Below are 23,069 nucleotides of genomic sequence, written 5' to 3'. Positions count from 1 at the left end.
GCTTATCCCTAGTGTTCACCTTGTTCAGACACCTCAAACAACAACACGAACAAAAAAAGGAACTGACCATAGATGATAACTCAACAGCAAAATATGCCTGGCAGGCCTCAAGCATCTCAGCAAATAGACATGCTGTAGCTCTTTACTTGAAGTTATATTTTTAAAAAAATTAAAAATTAAAAAAATTATATTTTTTAAAAAATTAAAAATTAAAAATTAAAAATCTGTGCAGTGTATATCTTTAATTTGTAAAGTTTTTAATACATTACTTAAAATGACACATTTCTGAAAAATGGAATGTCTGAAAATGCCAGCAGGCTGATTCCGAATCACCCATTCATCAGCCAGCCTTAGCATTAACATATGCCTTGTGTTAGCAAACATACTGGTATGAAATAAATGGAGGAAATTGAGTTCATGAGTCATTTTCTCAAACCTAGTTTCCAGTTTTGAAAAGGAGCAGTATCTTTCTATGTGTACTGAAATTTGAGTTTTTAAGACAGAAGTTCCTAAGGTATTATCAGCAATCCTATTTAAAAATCTATACTTTTTGGGGCTCTCCTTGGTGGTGCATTGGGTTAAAGCACCAAATTATGAAGCTCTCCAAAGCCACTGGAGCAAGATTCAATCCCCCACAGCGAGCTGACCCACATGGCGTGGCATTACTTATCCTGACCTACCCGCTTCTCCCCTCAGCAGTGTATTTCAGTAGGTCTGCCTGTTCTGCTCTCCACTCTGTCTCTGGTGAATCTTCTCACCCACCACACCTCTGGCCTGTACCCCAATCTGTAAGAATAAATTAATCAATCCTTTTTAAAAAATCTATACTTCTTATAACCAGATACTTGTTTTAGAGTAGCAATAAAAATAGTCTGGAAATACTTAGCTTTCAAAGAACTAATCACATTGGTCAATATACCACAAAACATAAATAAAAATAAAATATGGAAAATGTTAATTACAATCATTTTGGCTATGTATTAATCCTAATTAAGTTATTCACCTCTAATCATTATTAAATTATTTGAAATTATATTGCGAGATTTGCTTTTGTTCCAAGTTGCCTATACACTGTTTCTAAAAAATTGTCCTGTATGAAATTTCTAAAAGTTTGCTAGTTTTATTAGTAATTTATGTGATTTCACTATGTATAACTATTGAAGTTTCCTATAAACTTTGACCAGTTCCATGTTATTTCATACATCAGTCCAGATTACAATATACTTTAATATAGATAAGAAACATACTTATCTATAATGTTTCTAGAACTTTGGGTAGTTTCTCCACAGATACTATCTATTCTCCAAATTGACATACCAATAGGTGGGATGATAGAGAAATGAAAGTAGAGTTTAAGAGAACTGTTTGTTTGTTTGTTTTTTAAGATTTATTTATTTATAACTGAGGTACAGGCCAGAGGTTCAAGAGCAGTGAAAGGATTCACCAGAGACAGAGTGGGGAGCAGAACAGGCTGACTGATGAAGTACACTGCTGAGGGGAGCAGCAGGCAGGTCAGGAGAGGTCTGCCGCTCCATGTGGGTCACCTCCAGGGCAGTCAGGGATTGAACTCATGCAGAAGTGGCTTTAGCTTCTTAGTGCTGTGTTTTAACCCGCTGTGTCACCAGGGAGGGCCCATAAGAGAATTGCTTTTAAAATGAGTTCAAATCCTTCCAACAGGAACTTGATACACTCCAAAACTAAATATTGACCATTTTCTCCAAAACAAACTCCCACCTGAAAGAGTTGTTATCATTCAGACAATATTTTAAGTGGCCTCTATTAGCCAACACTGCTCATATGCCTTATATAATCCTCATTCAGGTTCAGTACAGCCCTGTGAAATAGGCGCTAATATCACTGCATGATAGCCAAAGGAGCTGAAGGTAATTCGCTGTCTCAATACAGTTATAAAAGAAAAAAAATGAGAAAGATTGTAGAAATAATAGTTAATCTATTCTCTAAAATTTCTTCTTTTTTGAAATTCATTTCTTTGGAAAAGTTTATTTTAGATTCTGTCTAAAATAAAACATTGCATATTTCTAGTTTTTAGTGACACTATTTTACTCAAGATTCCAAATACATGATAAATGACAAAATACAGATTCATAGATACTTATCTATTGCACATATACAAAATATTCTTCTCCTTCATTTTAATATAGTTAACTGAGTAATGTTAAAGCATAAGACAACTTCTTACATGGATAAAATAGTAGGAAATGCATGAAAAGTGATCAAATCTTCCTTCAGCACAAATGTAAATTTCTTAATTAGGCATCTCTACCCAGTTACTGAAGTGTAGCTTACTTGCATTGCACTGCTTTCTTGAATGTTAAAAATGTCACTCAACATCCCAACCCACAGCATCTGTCCCAGATTGATTGGAACAGCTGGAAAATTCATCAGTCCTTGGCCTTTTGCCACCACTCATCTTAAAGAGCAACCTACCTAAGAACAGATTTCAAGTTCTATATTATAGTGTGCCTCTGATATTCAAAACATGAGTTTTCTAGTCAGTTCTCGTCAATCAGTAAATTATTTTAGGGAGTAGGTGAGGCACTATATAAAATTAATTTAAGTACTTTCAGGCTCCTAGTATATCTTTTAATAAATCACTTCTTGATTAAGCTGTTGTATACAACTATTTAAAAGAGCTAACAGAACTTTTGAAACAAGTTACCTACCCTTGAGTAAGTGATCTCCTAACAACAAAACTTAAAAGAACAACAGAATAATCCACATGAAAAATTTATTTTTGTAGTCAAATTGACTTGATCTAATTCTTGTAAAGTGTTTATAGCATGACTAATACGGGATCTATTATTTAAAATACAGCTTCCGGATTTGGGGGATAAAGTGATAAATCACTGTGACAAGTCCCTGAATTCTGCCAAGTAATTTAAACCTCAAGCATTTAGTGAAATAGCTTGGGGGGGGGGGAAGCATAATCTTTCTTCTGCTTACTTAACACAAATATTAAAATTAAATACTATAAACACGTTTTAAGCCTTTTTAACCAGATATTATATCCTCATCTCTTTTAGGTGCCATATTCAGAATTAGGAGGCAAAACTCTGGTGATGGCTGTGTATGATTTTGACCGTTTCTCCAAGCATGACATCATTGGGGAATTTAAGGTCCCCATGAACACAGTGGATTTCGGTCATGTAACTGAGGAGTGGCGTGATCTGCAAAGTGCTGAGAAGGAAGAGGTAAGAAAAGCATTAGCATTTCCAAAATGACAAGCTGTACTGGCCAGTTACTACTCACATAATAACGTACTGAGAGCTGCTCTTTATAAAGGGTGATATGGGCTTCCAGCTGCTGACAGTTGGCAAAATAGGGTCAGAGGATTGCACAGCCTTGTTAAAAAGCATACAAGCCTTCTGGGTATTATTTGAAGAAAAAAAGAGTTGTGCACCACGTCTATACAACTCTCATGTGTGCACACACACAATCTCTTTCTAAATCTTACAAAATGTCACCCACATCCCTACTTCTTTAAAAGGACAGTGAAAAATCATCTTGCTCTTTGTATTTTTCCATCATCATATTGTTCTTTCTATTAGGTTATGTAGCTATTGAACAGAAATAAAATGGCACTGTTTCTTTGATATTTCTGCAAAATGAAGGCAGTTCGTTGTTTCTCCTGAAGAGATCAGACCATGATGGGTAAAACATCAAATGTAATTCACAATGGTTGAAATTAAATCCATTTTTTAAATGACTCACATTTTTATAGCATTCTTCATTTTGTATTGTCTGCTTTTAATAGTTTAGCCAAGGATTTTTCTGTGATTTAAAAAGGCGAGTTCAATATCCTTAGTGCATTTTAAATACATAAAAATCAATTCTATTTGAGTATGCTATGCATGCCTGGCACAAGTGTTTTTCTCTGTGAATGTCTCAACAGACTAATACCATAAAAGCAAACAACTCTTAGCTTCTCTAAATTCCTAATGCAATTCTTCTCCCATCATTTTTGGGGTTCTGATATGCAAGGCTAATTGCCCAATAGACTACCACTAGCCACAGTCTTTTAAGAATTTTGGGTCCCTGGGATTCTGCAAATTGTGTTACATTGGGCCACCAGGGAAGTTAGAGGTGGGCAGTCTTCAAAGAAACAGCCAAGTCTGTCACTTAGGGACCCATTTGGCGTAAGGATTTCAGAGGTGAGGCTTTTAGAACAGATTGGCTGACTTCCACCCTGAAAGTGAGTTTTATCACTAAGCTAAAAATTATTTGGTTGTACAAAAAGAATCAAACTGAGTTGAACTCTGCTTTCTTTTTAGAAACAAATATACATAACCAAAGAGGGTAGTCAAGATTACATTCTTAGATACTGAGCTACATTTTACTGTAATGTAGACTTTCAAGAACAATTCAGAGCTATGACATGTTTAGATGCTGAGGTTTTATAAGCAGTAGTTCTGCCAGATAAACTACATGACATAAATTTCAACATCTGTAAGAAGGGAAACATCAATCACTCTATCATACTTGCTTCTTCCAAGCCCTCTTCCTAAGAATTGTCACCCTAATTCATCAAAGATATTAATTTCCAAATATTTACTATACATGGCTTATTCCTGGAATTGTGCTAAATGTTTAAAAAAGAAGAGTACAAAGGGTAAACACTGCTTCTGCTTTTGGGGGGATGAGTGTTTTCTCATTTTCCTCCTTCACTCCAATTTCTATTTTGCTTATTGTTAGACTTTTTTTAAGAGGTAAAATGTCATTTTTAAAAATCAAACACACTTGACTTTTAATCCTAACAACTCCATTTATGATAATTTTTTATATCAGAGACCTTGAACAAGTCACTTAATCTTGCCACAATTCAGCTTCTAAATCTAGAAACTAGGCTAATGTTACATATTCCTTATCTTACTTACAAATTAAATAGTGGTACAGATTGAATAGGATAGACTAAGTAATTATAATATAGAAAAAAACAGTCTAAAATCTTTATACAAAATTAGGATAATAAAGATATGAGGGAAAGGTGTAAGAAAGAAATGGTAAGAATATTCAATGTGTAAGATTAAAACAATATATAATGTTATAAGGACAAGTATTTTTGAACCATGGTAAATAAAATTTCAGTCTGAAATTGTGTTATTTTCATGAGATATTTGTATTTTTTTTTGCTTTCAGTTTTTATCTTAGAAGAGATATTTATCCTCCTTAACAGCCAACAGAAATTTGATTCATGTTTCACCTTGTCTATCACTGATATGTATTACTATGACTCATTTTATCTACTGAAAATAATAGGATAATGTAAAATACCTGGCATAGAGTATGGTACGTGACATATGTTCAATGAACAAGCATTTCCTGTTCTCTCTTCTTGACCAATATTTTAATCTCCTCTTTATTCTGTTCTTTTCTATCTGTACCTCCTCTGTTTTGTTTTGTTTTGTTTTTCCATCATTACTATGTTTATTAAAAGCCTTTGTGAGTTATTTTATCTTTTAAGATTTATTTATTTATGCACACAGAACTCGGGTACAGGCCAGAGGTTGCAGGGGCAGTGAGAGGATTCACCAGAGAAAGAGTAGGGGGCAGAACAGGTCAAGTGATACAGTAAACTGCTGAGGGGAGCAGCAGGTGGTCAGGAGAGGTCTGCCACACCATGTGGGTCAACTCTGGGATGGCAGTCGAACTCATGCTGAAGTGACTTTAGCTTCTTAGTGTTGTGCTTTAACCCGCTGTGCCACCGGGGGGGCCCACCTTTGGGAGTTTTTAATAGAAAATAATTATTACAGTTTTTAACTGACATCTTTCCTTTTTGATAGCTTCTTAAGAATAGAAATTTGGAATTTTCAGTTGAGTTACTATTTCCTTTAGTGGGAAACCTCATAAAGCAGATGTTTAACTTACATATTATCTCTGGATGACTAGACCCAGGTAGAAACTTTCTCAAAATAAATGAAGTGAGATTCCAGTTATATTTTGTGTCAGAATAATTATTTATTCTCCCTGATATGTCCTCGCTCCTTTCATACTACTCTCCATTAACTGCAGAATGTTATAGTTGTGTAAATTGAAAACAGATTGAGTTTAGTTCATATAATTTTAAAGAAATTGTTTCTCTATTTTGCATGAGCAGTTCTATTCATGATTTTACTTCTTCCACTTAATAGTGGTATATGTTGTTTTTAATGTCATAATGAATAGAAGATACCAAGAAAATGAGAAAAAAAGAAATGCAAGCTCAACTTTGTTATCTAGGAATAAAACCACCCATCACTGTGATCTATTTAGGTAAAGCCTTCGATTTAAATGGGTTAAATTTAACTCTGAGTTCCAACCCTGTAATTTTAACAGAAAAGACTGGGGTTTTGTTGCCAGAAACCTAAAAGTCAAAAGATAATTAAGCAATTACGTAAGTTAATAAAGTATGACTTATTTTAGTGGTACGTCATATGAGCATGCAAATCTAGAAAAAAAATGGGCAGCAACATTTTCTCAAAGTTACTAAACACACATTAAATATTATATAAAAGGGGCCCTCCCTGGTGGCACAGAGGGTTAAATCACAGCACTAAGAAGCTAAAGCAACTTCAGCATGAGTTCGATCCCCACCCCAGAGGTGACCCACATGGCGTGGCAGACCTCTCCTGACCTGCCCACTACCCCCCTCAACAGTGTGCTTCTCCATCTGCCTGTTCTGCTCCCCTCTCTGTCTCGGATGAATCCTCTCACCGCCCGCACACCTCTGGCCTGTACCCCAGTTCTGTGTGCAAAAATAAATAAATCTTTTTAAAAAAGAATTGTGTAGAAGAGAAAAGCTATGCCAGGAATAACACAGCTCTCACTGTTAGATTCTAACCCTTGGTGAAAATAACTTCAGTGAGGTTTACATTCTGTCTTCATTCTCTTAATAAACATCCTCAAAGACAACTTGCAGATTTATCTTCACTTGTTATTTTATGTTGCACAATTGACTCCTCTTTCCTTTCCCCTACTAATAGATAGAAATAGAATATGACCTTGCAGAATAAGACTTTCTGTTCATTTCTTTGAAACAGAAGTATATACCCTCTGCATTTCAAAAGTTGCTTATATGTAAAACAGTTTTCTTTTTATTGTACCTTTTTAAATATAGGGCCTCAAAAGTATCCTTTCTAATCAGTATATACCATTCTCCATATACAAAAGGCTTCTGAGATCACACACACACCCACACACACACACAACTTCCAGCTATCTTAGTTGAATTTGAGATTTTCTTCTTTTTAATCATTCAAAAGATTTTATGGCACCCACAAGTCAAACCTGAAACTAGACTTCCTATTGGTAGAATGGTCCATTCATTTAAAGCAGTCATTTAATTACTTCAAATGTTATGATTAATATGTATAACTCCCATTTTTTAATAAATTTTATGATCATTTTAGAAAGTGTTTCAGTCCTCCTCCATAGCATCAGGTACTGCATCTTTAAAACATTTAGACCTTTCCTATTTTAGTATTTTGTTCTTATTTAAAAATTTTCATCCCCCAGTGACTTCCACTACTATGTCTTATATCTAATGGTAGCATAAGAAATAGATACAGCTGAGCTACTGTTTTGCCATGTCTGTCACATTTCTTGATGCATAATGTGTTCTTTCCAAAAAAAGAATGCCTATTACCTGTTTTGCATAGAATTTGTTAGATTCTGTAAATAAGATTCTGTAATCCAGTGCAGAGGAGAAAAAAAAATTGATTGCTGACTTAAAACAAGTTGGAACATAATTTAATTAGTACCCAATCAGAAGGGAAGAGAAACTACTTTAGCGCCTTAATAGGAAATCAATTTTGCAAGGGGAAAAAAATCACATTTTTTTATCCTAATTAGAAAAATATTTACTTCACAGGAAAGCTTTTAGAGAATACATATTCAATCAAATAGGAAAGTTTTTTTTCTTCTATGGTCAATTCCTTGATGTTCCTTTGGAATCAGTTAAGGCCGATATTCCTCACGGCTTCTTTATACCCAAATATCATGAAAGAACTGATGTGTTTTTAAGTATACTTAGTAGTCAGATAGTAGCTCATGCCCTCTGAGAATCTCTGTACAACAAATCAATGCCCTGACTAGAAATCCTTGCAAAAGGTTAAGTACTAGAACTATGAACATGATAGTTAAAAGAACCTTCCTTGACATTCAATGTATCACATTAGTGAAATGCAACAAGGATCCTCATTTTGAGCCATAGCATCACAAGGAAGTATACTTATTTGTATTTACATACTTGTTCATTGTCTGTCTTCCCAACTAGCCTATAAATTTCATCCCAGCAGCAGCCATATCAATTTCTCCCCACTGAGAAACCAAGTTTGATCACCAAGATGAGCAGCAAACATGCAAACAGATTTCCAAAAGAATGAATGAGGACAGGTTATTATACTATGAGAAATATTTCAAAATGCCCCTTTTAAATTAAATTTCTTTCATTTTAATTGAGATAATATGTGGATACCTCCACAGGCATCACCATCTTATAAACCCACCAACAAACCACCCATATTCCTCCATATAGTCCAGTATGCAAAACCCCCTCTTTGCAACCTCCCCCCCCCTTTAAAGGTCATGTTCACTGTGCTCTGTTAAGAAAACTTCCTACTCTAAACAATAAAAATCTTTAGTATGTTGCTTTTTATTTATTTTTTTTAAAGATTTATTTATTTGTGCATACAGAACTGGGATACAGGCCAGAGATGCCGAGGGTGAGAGGATTCACCAGAGACAGAGTGGGGAGCAGAACAGGCAGATCGATGAAGTACACTGCTGAGGGGAGCAGCGGGCGGGTCAGGAGAGGTCTGCCTCTCCATGTGGTCACCTCTGGGGCAGGCGGGAATCGAACTCATGTGGAAGTGGCTTTAGCTTCTTAGTGCTGTGCTTTAACTCGCTGTACCACCAGGGAGGGCCTGCTTTTTATTTTTTAAAGGCATCTACAACGTCTTTAAAAGAGGCAGTGTAGATATCTAGCAAGATCATTATTACTGGGTTTTTTTGTTGTTGATGATGATGGTCATGAAAATAAGAATAGACTTCTCTCACTAATTTTTATTTGGTAAAAACTTTTTCCATTTCTTTTTCCTCTCTCACTCTCTTCTCAACTGTTTCCAAGGGAGGATGTGGTTTAGCTGAATTTTACTTTTTCATTAAGATTTAGTTAAAAATTAAGATTTAGTAAAAGCTATGATGTTAGTCTGTTTCAAACATTGAAAGGAAATGAGCAAGAATCAGGTCTAAGCAGAATATTAAAATAATCTAAGTTTATCATTCTAAGAATATCTGTTGTCAGATTTGTTTGTTAATAGACTGATGTAGCAGTATTGACTTATTTTATAAGTATTAAAACCATGACATATTTTAGTGTATATTTATAGACATTTATGTAAGCATTTTGTGGAACTTGGAAAATACCATTTTCTCTGTAAGCTATTACTGAACTATAGCTACCTTTGATTTTTTGCTTTGTCTTGGTCATAGCTATAGTTTCCTTGATTCTGAGTCTGGCCAGAATTTCAGTCACCAATTTTAACTATGTTGTTAAGGATAATAAATATTGCCTGTTTCATGATGTCATTTCTAAGGTAATAGGAAAAAGCAAATAACCTGAAATATTTCTCTAGTGTTTAGGACTAATTTGATTGCCTTTTTAGTTGAAAAGAATTTTCAGGCACAAATCAAATTCTCACTTCACTGACTCTCTACACAAAAATTTAATATTTTTCATTGTAAATTCCCTAAAAAAGTATTATAAATTTAGACAATAATTTAAAGAATTACCTGGAGAAAGAAAGAGAAACACTCTGGACATTTTCAAAAAGGCTTCGACTACCTTCCATTAATCCTCTTTTTTTAATACCTCAATCCCTCAAATACCCTCCACTTCCCAACTATTACTGATCATTACTTTCAAATCATCTTCATTAGAGCTTACCTTAACTTCTCCACTTCAAGACAAATAAAAAGACCTTTCATTTATTGAGTATCTGTTACATGTCAACAAAAATAATTTCACAACATCTTTCCAAATTGACACTATTACATCTGTTTTACAACATAAGGGAGGAGATAAACCTGAAGCCAGGAAAATCTAAATACTCTGTCCGAATTCACTCAAGCCTACAGCTAAAACTCACACCCAGGACTGATACAAACTAGTTTCTTCAGATTTGACATGGCTTTTTACTTTCTGGAATCTTAATCTTAATCAAATCTTTGCTTTGACAACTTGTACCTGGGTGACGTCTGCATATATTTTTTTTTATTTCCAATAGTATAACATGTTGCAAATATATACAGTGTAGCCAAAATAGGTCTGGAATTTGGTTTCTTCATAATAGTATTACTTCATAAATACTTAGCCTGAATTCCTATGCAAAATATAAAGAACTAAAATTTAAAAGTACCCAATAACACAAGTGTTATTATACATTCATGAATGCTGGTGAAAATTAATGGATTTCTTCATTAAATGCAATATAAATTCCAATATATTTATTTTTAAAAATTGACTCTCTATGAAATCAACACTGTATAATGTATAAAGATTACAGTCACCTATGAGGACTGGATAACAAGGGTAATACTTTTAATAATGCAAAATAATAACAAAGAAGCTCCACCGACCCAAATAATTAAAGCACAAACTAAAATGTAGCATATTTAATAAGCAAGAAGCAAAAGTATGGACAGGCAGACTCCAGGGAAGGGTTGGGAAAAGTGAGCTAATTTTTAAAACTGAATCACAGAAAGAAATTGAAAACACTCCCGAGAGTTAAAAGAAGGGGTCTACAAGAACAAATTCTAGGGTCTCAGATGGTCTATGGTAGTCTCAAACAGCTTTCCTGAGAATGAATGAAGTAGTTTCAATTAAATGGGGCCCTTAACATCACACCTGAGCCTAGACTCCTGGCACTGAGTAAGCTTCTAAAACAGGTTATTCCCAAGGACAAGGTTAGAATATGTAAGCCAGACCCATGACTGAGCCAAGTGCTCTGCTCGGAGTTTTTCTCACACTGTTTCTTGACATTCTCAGAGCAGTACTCTGGGCAACTCTTCCTAACCCTTTTTCTAACCCCAGAAAATAAGTGATTAAAGATTTAGACCCAGATCTGTCTGACCACCAAGTCCTTTATTCCTCTCTCTCTGCTCTGATAGACCTCCGGGTGGCTAACACAGAGTGGAAGGGCATGAACCACCCTGTGTACCTCCTCATTGCTCATGCCAACTGCTGTTCCTGGAGCGTCCAATGTGCTCACAACAATATTTTCAAGTGAAATGGTTGAACAAACTAGAATGAAATAAGGATTTTTTGTACTAATGTGTGAGTCATAGACTTTTAAGTCCTCTTTTCAGGCTACCCATTCCTCCAGTTGTTCCACTCATAGGGTGACCCAAGTACTTTGAAACCCAGCCCCTCAGTCCAAAAATCCTGCTTTTATCTGTCCTCAATAATAATTTGTCTTTGTCTTTAAAAGAAAAATGCTTTGAAGTGATCAGAACCTGTTTAGGACCAAGGATGGACTTTAAACTGGTCAAACTGAGAGACATATTTGTAATTAGGGTGGAAAAGTCATGAACTAGACATCCTCGTGAGGCGCACTCTGACTCTGACCAGAAATTTTGACCATTAGCATCAGTGTGTGGCCTCTCAAATGAGTCACTGTGAGAAAAATTATCACCAGGTGATTAAGTTCTGTACAGGTAGTGCCAAAGAAATCTAATTGTTTTAATGAAAGCTAGTGTAGGTGTTAGGTTTTTGATTTTTTTTTAAATCAAAAATAAAAGAAATCAGTTGAATTTTAAATAAAGCAGAGCTCAGTGATTTGGAAGCCTGGTTTCAAGAATACAGACAGGTAGAGAGAAAAATGAAGAGTGGGAGCTGAAATAGGAACAAACAGAAAACAAAAGGAGAAAGAGAGAAATGAAAAAGCTTATCTACATTTGGTTCTTTTCCTGAAACACTAAAGAGGATTTTGAGTGGAAACAATGTGATCAATGCAGGAGAATGTCTTTTAAGGTGTCCTCGGTTTGCTACACATTTGGCTCTTTTACAAGGTGATCTCTGTTAAATTTAACATGTTTGGGGGGGAAATCTTACTGTGTTTATAAATTCCTGAAATTAAGTGCTTTAAGCTTCTTACTCCTACCTCTTTTTGAGAGGCCAAATATTTACATTGTGAAATCTTTGCTCTATTACAGTATGTTTCTCTGCAATTAGATGCAAGGTTAGCAATTGAGTTATACTACTTGTACTACTGAGTAAAGGAGAAAAATGAGAATCTGCAGGAAACTAGACCTTAAAGAATGAGGAGCCCATATAGACACTGGTTAAAACAAGGCAAAAGTTTTCTCCAATTATGAACAAGAAACCTCAAAGATGACAGATTTTACTCATTTTTTCATTTAGTAAACATACTTTTCTACCTCTTTGCCTCTTTTATGAGCTAGCCTCGCTTTCTAGGATACAATGGTGAAAATTATAGATCCATTAAGCTTGAGCAATTAAAGTAATAATGAAAAAGTAGTAGAAGGTACATTAAAGTTCTGGCCCTGTACTCAACATATGTGAATTCAGCCAGGACCACATTTATTACCAGGGAGTCCTTGGGTTTGTGATGAGTACTATACCTTTATGAGTTGTGAGACATTCATTTAAAGCACTTAGGCACTACTTAGAACCTAACAAGCTTTTAATAAATATCACTTACTGATGAAAATACTGAAAACACTTATGAGAATACATATTACCTTGTCAGCTAAAAAAGTCTATCTCTGATCACTTTTTACATTCCTTTTTTTGAAGGGACAGCCTGGGTGTTAAGAAGACATTATGATATATAATTTTGATGAAAGAGATGCTATCTGAGCTTAGACACCACATCTATGAGATTGTGGGGGGGGGGGATGAAGAGGTCAAATAAAGGGTAAGACTTAGCATGTACAAATGGAAAGGAATCCTAAAATAATGATACCCCATGGACTGTGTATCTCTCAGTGCTTGAACATTGAAAAGGGGCACTCCAAGTTCAGGTTCGATGTTACCAAAAAGATGGACAACAAATGGTTGAAGATGTGGAGAATTTAGAACCTTCAGACATTAATGGTGTGAAAATAAAATGAAATAGCCACTAGAGAAAATAGCTTCACAAAACATTAAATAGAAACATTAAATAGAAAATCATCATCTGACCTATCGGTTCCACTCCAAGACAAAACCCAAGGAAAATGGAAGCATATGGCCATGCCAAAAAAAAAAAAAAAAATTGCATGAGGGTTCACAGCATCATTTTTTATAGCAGCTAAAAAGTGGAATGAACCTAAATATTTTTCAACTGAAGAATACTTGAACTTGGTGTATCTATACAGTAAATATAAAAAAATGAAATACTGATACAGGTTACAACATGGATAAACCATAATCCATACATAACAAAGTAAATCCATACAAAACAAAGTAAATTAATGGCTGCCTAAGACTGGGAATTGTTAGGGGGTAGAAAGGAAGTATGAGGAATGACAATTAATAGGTATGGGATTCTTTGGGGGGGAGGGAGGGTGATGATAACTTCCTAAAATTAGTGGTACTGGTTACCCATTTATAATATACTATAATATACTAAAATCCACAGAACTATATATTTCAATGAGTGAATGCAATGGTATGTAAATTATAACTCCCTAAAGCTGTTTTAAGTTTTAGGCACTGAAAGTCTATATTCTTCCTTCAAAATAGTTTTGTCTCTCCTTAACCAGGGTGCTTATATAAAGTCTATACTAACACCCTTTCTAATAGAGGAGAAAATAGGTAGAAGACATGTTGCCAGTCATTGAGAATTCAGGGTCCAAACACTAGTTTTTTTGGGTTTTTTTTTTTTTTAAGATTTATTTATTTTATTCATATAGAACTGGGGTACAGGCCAGAGATGCGGAGGGGGAGAAAATTCACCAGGGACAGAGTGGGGAGATCAATGAGGTACACAGCTGAGGGGTGTGGGGGTGGGCCAGGAAAGGTCCACCACGCCATGTGGTCACCTCCGGGACAGGCGGGATTGAACTCATGCGGAAGTGGCCTGAGCTTCCCAGTGCAGCGCTTCAACCCGCTGTGCCACCAGGGAGGGCCGCAAACACTAGTTTTTTTTCTAATTTCAACACCAGTTTTTACTAGTCTAGTCTTCCTCGGAGTAAGAAGTTTTAGAATTCATTCTCCTGACATAAAAACATTGTTCTAAATAGCAGGACTAATCCTTTCTGCATTCTGTCTTCATCCTGTAGCTTCCCAGAGATTCCCCCAGTCATTTAATGGCTTTCTTTCTGGACCTTTTCTTGCCACATCATGCCTTTTATAATGAAGTAGAATTAACACATAATAAAATGCACAGATCAACAAATCTTCACCACTGAACATACTGGTGTAAGCACCACTCCAGTCAAGCCGAGCATATTTCCAATCCCAGGAAAGTCCCCACATGCTTCTTTGCAATTGATCACCAGCCCAAAACCCAAAAGGCAACCTCCTTTCTATTTTTCTCATTGTAGATTAGCTTGCCTCTTCATGATATTCAACTACTCTGTGCCTGATCTTTTTGTTCACCTTTTTTAAGATTCTTCACACAATTGCATGAGGTCGTAGTCCACTCATTATTACTGATTATCACCTTACTGTAATAATAGATCTCGGTTTACCCATGTGTCTTTTAATGGACTTCTGAGTTGTTTCCAATTTGGAATTCTTAAAAATACTGAGGACAGTCATACAGTCATATGCAGCAGACAGGACTGGATGAAAGAGATACTGAGACTGTCACTGACCCTGAAGTGAGGAGAAAAATACTTACCTTTTTAAATGCCACTGGAAAGGATGGATTTTAAATATAAATGTTATAAATGTCCTTGCACAACTTCCTGTTGGCACACACTTTCATGTCACCTGGAATTGTTAGTGGAAAGGTATGTATTATGCTTTTTTTTAAAGCTAAATTGACCAGGACTCCAGGTAATTATTGGTATAAAAATGCATTGTGATACTGAATGAGATTTGATCACATTTTGTTCTTATTCTCAACAGTCTCCCCGATGATGCTCAGGATCACCTGATCCTTGACCCTGGCAGTCTATTGTCTATGCTGTTACCATATAATTGGCACCTAACTACACACATCCCAATTCTCTAAATATAAGTGCACAACCACATAATGCTACTGCATGAAGCGATGTCACTTACCACTGTGGTCGCCACAAGTAAATTATCAATTCCTTCTATGCGAGGAAAGTGTCTTATTCTTTTGCACACCATGATAATTAGCTTTTAGGAAAAAATGTAGCTTAGATCAAACCGGAAAAGAATTCAGGGTCCAAATCCCATCATCTGAGCCTCATTGTCTCATGGGCAAAACAATATCCAAAAAGGTACAGTAGATTGTGCATGTATGTATTTGAAATTATTGTTTCAATAAACTGTGAATTGAGCAACAATCAAAATGTAAAACATTCCCACCACCCCAAAAGGAACCTTGTGCCTATCTGTCACACTCACTTCCACCTCTTACCCCAGGTCTCTGTTATAATTTACTGTGTACTTGGTTTTACTATATAAATGTAACTCTGGAATACAGAGTCTTTAAAAGTTATTTTTTTTTCAAGTACAGATCAGGCTACCTGAACTCTTAAAACAAACAAATATATCAGGTAGCAAACACCTTCTGTATTTTATAGGGTTTTAAATCCATTATTTCTAGTAGCATTAAAAAGTCTGAGGAGTGTTTTCCCACTCACTGCAAGGTCAGTGATAGTCTCAGTATTTCTTTCCCTCCCTCCTGTCCACACTTTCCAGCTTCCAAGCACCTAAATGCAAATTAGAATGGCATCTAAGCTTTTGGGAAAGCTGATGGAAGAATTCTGTTGTTCTACTTCACACCAAACAAATCTGTCACTGCTCTCTTTTGCAAGCCTTTCTTTTCACCTGTCTCTTCAGAAAGGGAACTCATGGAGCAAGTAAAGCATCTACTGGGTTGTTCTCCTTTAAGTGACTATGAGTCACTGATAATGTATGATTATCTCCCCCTGAGATAGACCACAGGAAGACTGTGAAGCTGAGGTGTATGTTAGGTGTATCTTACTGGGAGATCTCAGACCTGGCTCCAAAGTTAGCAGATTTTCCTGTGAAAAGTACAGGCGAGCATTGGACAGTAATGGATCCAGAGTAGCCCAAATCCTCCTTGGACAAACCAGCTACCTACACCTTAAAAATGGTGAGAGGGTGATGTTCTTACAGAACCTTAGAATCAGATCATGGTTTCAACAGCCTTCCTGAAAGAACCTGGTAAACCAGCTTTTACCTTTTTATATGGAAGATGTTTCATTTACATGCAAGGACAATATGCTGAACTTTGGATAACACTAAATGCATGTTTGTGAATAAAGCAGAAGGCCCTGTGGATAATTCTTTTAGACAAAAAATAATTGAAACTACCTCTGTGTCAAACTTTCTCATTCTTTAAGTCGCCAATTATCAGGAATGTTATTAGAGGCTGCTGTTTACCAAAAGCAAACCAACAGTTCTGCAGTTAAGCTATGATTTCTACAAGACGAAATTAACATTCTGACAAGGCACAGGCCTAAATTTTCACTTTATGTTTGTGCATAAGGAAGGGGGGAAATGTCTTTCAGGAGCCAGCATAGTGTCAGGAATAGCCTGCTCTTAATTATAGCTCAATGTCAAAAATTAAAAATAAGAAATGGAATATTAAAATAGGTCATGAGTCGGGACTCTTAGGCTTTGATTTTAGAACATATTTTTTGAGTAATCTAAGTCATAAATAGGGAATACAGGCAGCAGGGTTGAAATATATGCCTGAGATAAAATAGTTAATGTTAAACTTAGCATCTAAGGAGAGATGTTTGCATCTTTCTGAGAACATTGATTTCTCTAAGCAGTATGCTACTATTGTTTTGTTTACATGGAGGCCATGTTTGAAAATGACATCAAAGCTAGAGAACCTGATTGTCAAAGCAGATGACCTAATTTTATATTCTACAAATGCAGTTTTGTTTCTTTTTGTTACCTGGAAACCAAAGCTGTAACCTGGAAAGATCAGGTAGAGCACACTTACCTATAGCCACATTTAATTTCACATCTATTGAGAATTTTGAATGAATCAGGCACTGTGTTAGTTCATTTGTTCCTTACAGCAATATTATGGGCTAAATGCCATAATTATCACCAATCTATAAACCCCCCCCCAAAAAAAAAAACTGAAGCTTAGAGAAGCTGGACTAGCAGAAGACCACACAGTTCATGAAGGACTGACACCCAGACTTTAGTTTGAAGTCAAAGACAACATCACACTGGACTTTGTCATGAGGAAGGGATTTGAGAGCCTATGCTAGGAGAGATGCTTTAGACTGAACACTCTTGCACACTCACCCACCTTCTTGCCCCTCCTCCTATCTTCCTACTCCAAACTCACATCCACAAAAGGACAACCAACCTTCCTCAGGTCAGCTCCTGTCCATACGCCCAAGTCATTGAGCTGTTCCCAAACCTTATGGATCAGTGTCTACAATGTAGCTATGTCTGTGAAGGTTTCCATACAGGATCCACAGATTTCTGTGTACAAATCATTCAATTCCCCATCTCATCCTCTGATTTGGCCCATCCCACGTTATAACAAGTTTCTAGGAGAAGGAAAACAGTTGTCTCCATCTCTCATCACTTCCTATCAGGTATGATGGGCACTGAAAAGAATACCCGAACTTGGCATTATGCTGAAAACAACAAAGATTAAAGGAATGTTTGTTTTGTTGTTCTCTGAACAGTTTTAATTAGGTCTACTTGAATATAAATTTCTTTTGAAGAAAAGTGTGTTTATAGACTTAGAGTTGTTTATGCCCCTGTGTTTCATAAAGCAATAGACATTCCTAAAGAGCACCTTGTCGGGGAGGTAAGACAGTGAGTCCTGCAAAATTGCCCAATTTTTGTCATTATTAAAATAATTCTTAAACAGTAATAAATCTGTCTGAAATAAATGATTCCCTATAGAGTACTGTAATTTAAATAATGGCACTGACTATCTTCCTAGGTTTCCATTTCAAAACCCTACCTTTTATAGAGAGATAGAGAAAAAACATGAGCAACAGCTTACAAAACCAGATGATTACTAAATGCATGTCTTCTGGTTCCTTTGTTTTCTTCAAACCCAAATATTTAATATTTTGTAGAATAAAATTGCAGTATTCCTGCCTGGAGGTTTCCGTGTCATTCCTATATGAGTTACTTCAACCAATTTCACATAAAACCTAGCCAAATTTTCTTTTCAAATTGTTTTATTTTCTATTGAGATAGCATTGGCTTACAGTGTGAGTCAGAGCTGTAGGATCAACCTCTTCAGATGTACATTGCTGCACCACAAAGGCACCCACATTCCTCCACGTAGCCCATGGCCCGCCTCCCACCTTGGTGACCTCCCCCTTCCTTCTTCTTCTATGTAGTGAGTTCACAGTTCTACAGTAAGATTTCTAGGTTTGTTTTGGTTTAGTTTGGGTTGTTTGTTTCTTTGTTTCATAATCCACATGTAAGTGCAACACCTGGTGTATGTCTTTCTCCTTCTGGATTATGTTGCCTAGCCAAGTTTTTAACCACTTTTTATGTCAGGTGTGAATTATGCTAGAATAACTAGCTTTAGAAAATGAGCAGTGGCTGTTGCCATTTCCAGCCATTACTCTCAAAGTCTTGAATCTGTGGATGCTAGACTTGCATCCCCAGGTGGACAGCAAATCTAGGATGTGACTTTTAGAAACCTTGATTCTTCCTACTAGCAACCCTCAAAGCCCACCCTCTTTATTCACTATCTTCTCTTCCTTCCTTAGAAATTTCTTAATTTTGTGATTCTAATTGCTGATCAGTTCCCTTAGGAGGAAAGCAATTTACAAATTTAATTTGCATCTGAAGTAATTAAATACATTAACTCAATGAAATTTCACAAACTGTGTTATAGATACCACTTAGCCAAATTTGCAAATGAAGAAACTGAGGCTTGAGAAATGTGACTGCACTCATTTAACTTGGAAGTAAAGACCAAACATCTAAATCTTTGACTTGCCTTGTTAACTGCTTATTATTGTGTTTTTAAATTTCCTTTAGGACTTCATATTAAATCTCTAGTGTTTAGAGTAAGATAGTGTTCAAAAAATGTGTAAGGGGCCCTTGTAATTAATTTATGTGGACAATAAAGCATGTGACTATAGTGACCCTTTCTATTTTCACAAAGTGGTAGAGTCTTTCCTTAAGTAATCAGGATAAGAAATGTGTGAATTTAAATAACATACATGCCATTTGAATTCTTGTCCTGTCTTGTTCTCTTCCTTTGAGTATGGTAGAGAAAAGGAAATTGTTTACCCTAAGACTGCTAAACCAAAAAAATAAACAGATCTGAACATGAAGACAGAAAAGAATAACAAAAGATTGATTTAGGCCAGGCCTGCCTTTGGTTTGAGTTAGACATAAGTATTTACCAGGATGTGATGTACACCTCATCAGAGATGATTGCATGGAAAAAACCCAGCACACAGTCACAGGGATTAAGCCTTCCCTCAGAGCCTCATATTCACCACATAATCAATTCTGTGCCCTGGACTAGAACTTAAGTAACTGGGAGCAAAATCTAGCTCATTGTGTGTAATTTCTACAGGAAGATGCTTGAGACATGGGTGATCCCTTTAAGGTAAAACAGGGCCACGTGCTCATCCATTAGTGAGAATGCCTGGAAGAAAGTGGGAGGAAGAAACTGAGAGCTTAACAAAACAGAGTCAACTGTTTCTGGCCCTGGTGTGGTGGGCAACATTCCCCACTGCCCCTGCCATTCTCAGAACTGCCCTCCAGTGTGCTTAGAGAACTAAGACTATGCTTCAGGATGATTCCTGCATTCCTGATCAAATCATATACCCTTGCTTCAGAACTGCAAATGGAAAAGTTTCATTTCCAAAATGCCAGTTCTAGCATACCTAAACAAAGATTTTGTAAGTTGTAAGCTAAAATCTCCCAAAGATTTTGAGACATGTTATTCTAAGATTTAAAATTACAGACTAAAGTATCCCCAAGTAGAAATAGCTATTGATATTGTCTGAGCTTCATTCTTCTTAGAAGACTCAGATTACTCTTATTTTAAAAGGCTCATCGGGTTGCACTATCTTTCAGGTTTCATGTAATTCAACTTTTATTAGTTCACATTTATCGCAAATTTAAGTGAGTTATGTAAGATTTACATTAGTGTTATTAATATTGCCTTACATTTGGGGAATGCAAATTGGCCCAACCACTGTGAAAAGCTGTGGTGGTTCCTCAAACTACAAAAAAATGGAGCTTCCATATGATCCAGCAATTTCGCTCTTAGGGACCTGCCCAAAGCACACAAAAACAATTCAAAAGGACACCTGCACCCCTCTGCTTATTGATGCACTGTTTACAATAGGTAAGCTATGGGAACAACCCAAATGCCCAGAAATAGATGCCTGGTTCAAGAAGATGTGGCATATATAGACAATGGAATATTCCTCCGCAATCAAAAAAGATAAACTTAAGCCATCTGTAGCAACATGGATTGGTATCATGTTCAATGAAATAAGCCAAAAAAAAAAAAAGAAAAAATATTGAATGGTTTCATTGATAGGAGGAATGTAAGGGAGGGGCCCAAATAAGGGAACAGGGGGAAAAAAGTAATAACATTAAAAACCCAAAATCAAGAGACAACTACAAACTAGAGACATTCCACAGGAAGGGAGGAGGGAATAGGATCAAAACAAGGTTAGCAAGAGCACAAGAGACTATGGTGATAGTGCATAGCTGAAGTTGGTGGTGGGAATTTCACAGGAAATACATCCAAGTTGATAAAGCATACACTCTATAAAAATGAAGAATGATGTTAAAAACATATAGAAAATAAGTAAAAAAAAATAAAGTGCCTCACTTTTGCATGACACCACCATGTGCTATAGAGACCAGTGGGGCACAGCCCTATATTGTTTTTTAAGATTTATTTACTTATGCATACATTGCTGGGGTACAGGCCAGAGGTACAGGGGCAGTGAGAGGATTCACCAGAGACAGAGTGGGGAGCAGAGCAGGCAGATCAGTGAAGTACACCGCTGAGGGGAGCAGGGGTGGGTCAGGAGGTGTCTGCCAGTCCACCTCCCTAGCTGGGGATCAAACTTGCAGTGAAGCAGCTGTGGAGAGCTTCATGTGCCTGTGCCTTCACCCGTTGTGCCACCAGGAAGGGCCCACAGCCCTATACTTTGAAAACAAATTTTCCCCTTCCTCAAGTTTTAGTGTTGTAGCATTGACAGTAGTTGTCAATACGATTTGGAGTATCAGACAACTAGGATATAGTTCTAAGGAGAGAGCTAAATAATAAATATCCATTAATGGGGCAGAAGGTAGATATTCATTTGAGATAGCTTACAATAACCTACTGAAGCCACTGAGTCCACGTAAATAAAGATATTCAAGGCAGAGAAAGTCAAAGACCAGATGATCTCACTTTTATTGGAACCAAAAAAAGGCAACAACAACTGTAAAATCCTCATTCATAGATGCAGAGTTTTTCTTTGGGGATGGTGGTGGTGGTGGCAGAGGGGTACAGTGGGCTGAATGGATGAAGGAGGTCAAAAATTACCAACTTTATAAGATCAAAAGTCATGGGCATATAATGTACAGCATGGTGACTATAGTTAATAGTAACCTATCTCATACTGGAATGTTGGTAGAACAGAGCCTAAATGTCCTTATTACAAGAACAAAGTGTATGTACAAATGGTGACAGATATAACTAGATATTATGATCATGTTACAATACATACAAATATTGAAACATTATATTGTACACATGAAATAGAATAATATAGGTCAACTATACCCCAATAAAAAATAAAGATTTTAAGATAAAATGATAAAATATGTTCAAATGTGGTCTGGAACCCAACACCCTCCTGGTAGTATCAAATATTACAACAGGTATCTCAAAGAGCCTAACTCTCGGGGGAGCGAGGAAGGAGGTGTTTAAAAATAAGAATTGGGGCATGGATTTATAGTCCTGCTTCAAGGTAAGGGAACAGACAAGGTGATCTCTCCTAGGATCTAGCTGCACTGTGATTCATCAAAGAAGGTATTTAAAAAGCACAGCCATGAAATAGAAGAGCGAGAGCATCAATCTAAATCAAGGCTTACATGTACTTTCTTTCTTTCTTTTTTTTCCCTTAGTTTCTAATCTTTCCCTGCCTTTTCATGGGACCTATCACAGTAGGACATACCCCGCACAATTACTTTGACAAACAACAGTATCAGTACTTAGGTTTTTAGTCTCTTTCAAAGTAATCAGTCTTTGACAGTGACAAATAGCGGAAAACAATTCTTGAAAATCTGGACTACAATGATGGATTTGAGTGGTTGATTCAGCAGAGTGGGTTTCCATGTATCAACCTCTGGCTAACTTTCTTGGGCAAGTGCTTACAGACAGCCAACTCTCCATGGAAGGTTAGACAAATACGATAAAAACTATAGGCAGATCATAGTGACTTTCCTACCAGATGCCTTGAAAAAAAAGGTACCAGTGAAATTTAAAAATATTTCAATGATTGTTACAGCCAAAAACTTCTGTCAAGAGATGTGAAATTTCACATTATAAGGAATTCTTGTAAACAGAAGCACTACCAAGCTGAGCCTCTGGCCATCATATTGAAACATGATAGATACTCATTCACGGAAGTCAACTTTCTCTAACTTACAATTTCACACATTAAAATGGGCTCAGTAGTCAGCAGCAAGAAAATGACTACTTAAGCTATGACTGAGTGAGATATTAGTTATTACACATAATTACATGGAAAAAAGCATAATTACATGCTTTAGCATGTTAAACCGAAAAAGGAAACTAGAAGATTATGTATATGCTTTCATTGTAATTTTCAAAATATTTGATATGGGTGATATTTGATAAAGATAATTTGGAGACCTACAAAAATGAGAATAATTAAGAATAATTTAACATGTATTTGAATTTACATGCACG

General features: G+C 36.2%; 1 protein-coding gene across 3 annotated transcripts in view; it reads left to right on the top strand.

The window, feature by feature from the left end:
• The window catches only part of SYT1 (synaptotagmin I), a 451,270-nt gene that overhangs the window by 328,750 nt on the left and 99,451 nt on the right, over positions 1-23,069 (top strand). For all 3 annotated transcript variants that reach the window (XM_012720263.1, XM_004675861.2, XM_012720262.1), the window contains one exon: positions 3,045-3,212. In XM_012720263.1, coding sequence (XP_012575717.1) covers positions 3,045-3,212 — 168 coding nt within the window. The remainder of the gene's footprint in view (positions 1-3,044; positions 3,213-23,069) is intronic.

This window comes from Condylura cristata, unplaced genomic scaffold (genome assembly GCF_000260355.1).
Source record: "Condylura cristata isolate star-nosed mole 26May11 unplaced genomic scaffold, ConCri1.0 scaffold00004, whole genome shotgun sequence".
Classification (NCBI taxonomy): domain Eukaryota; kingdom Metazoa; phylum Chordata; class Mammalia; order Eulipotyphla; family Talpidae; genus Condylura; species Condylura cristata.
The sequence above is the reverse complement of the archived record's forward strand: the minus strand, read 5'-3'. Positions and strand labels throughout refer to the sequence as shown.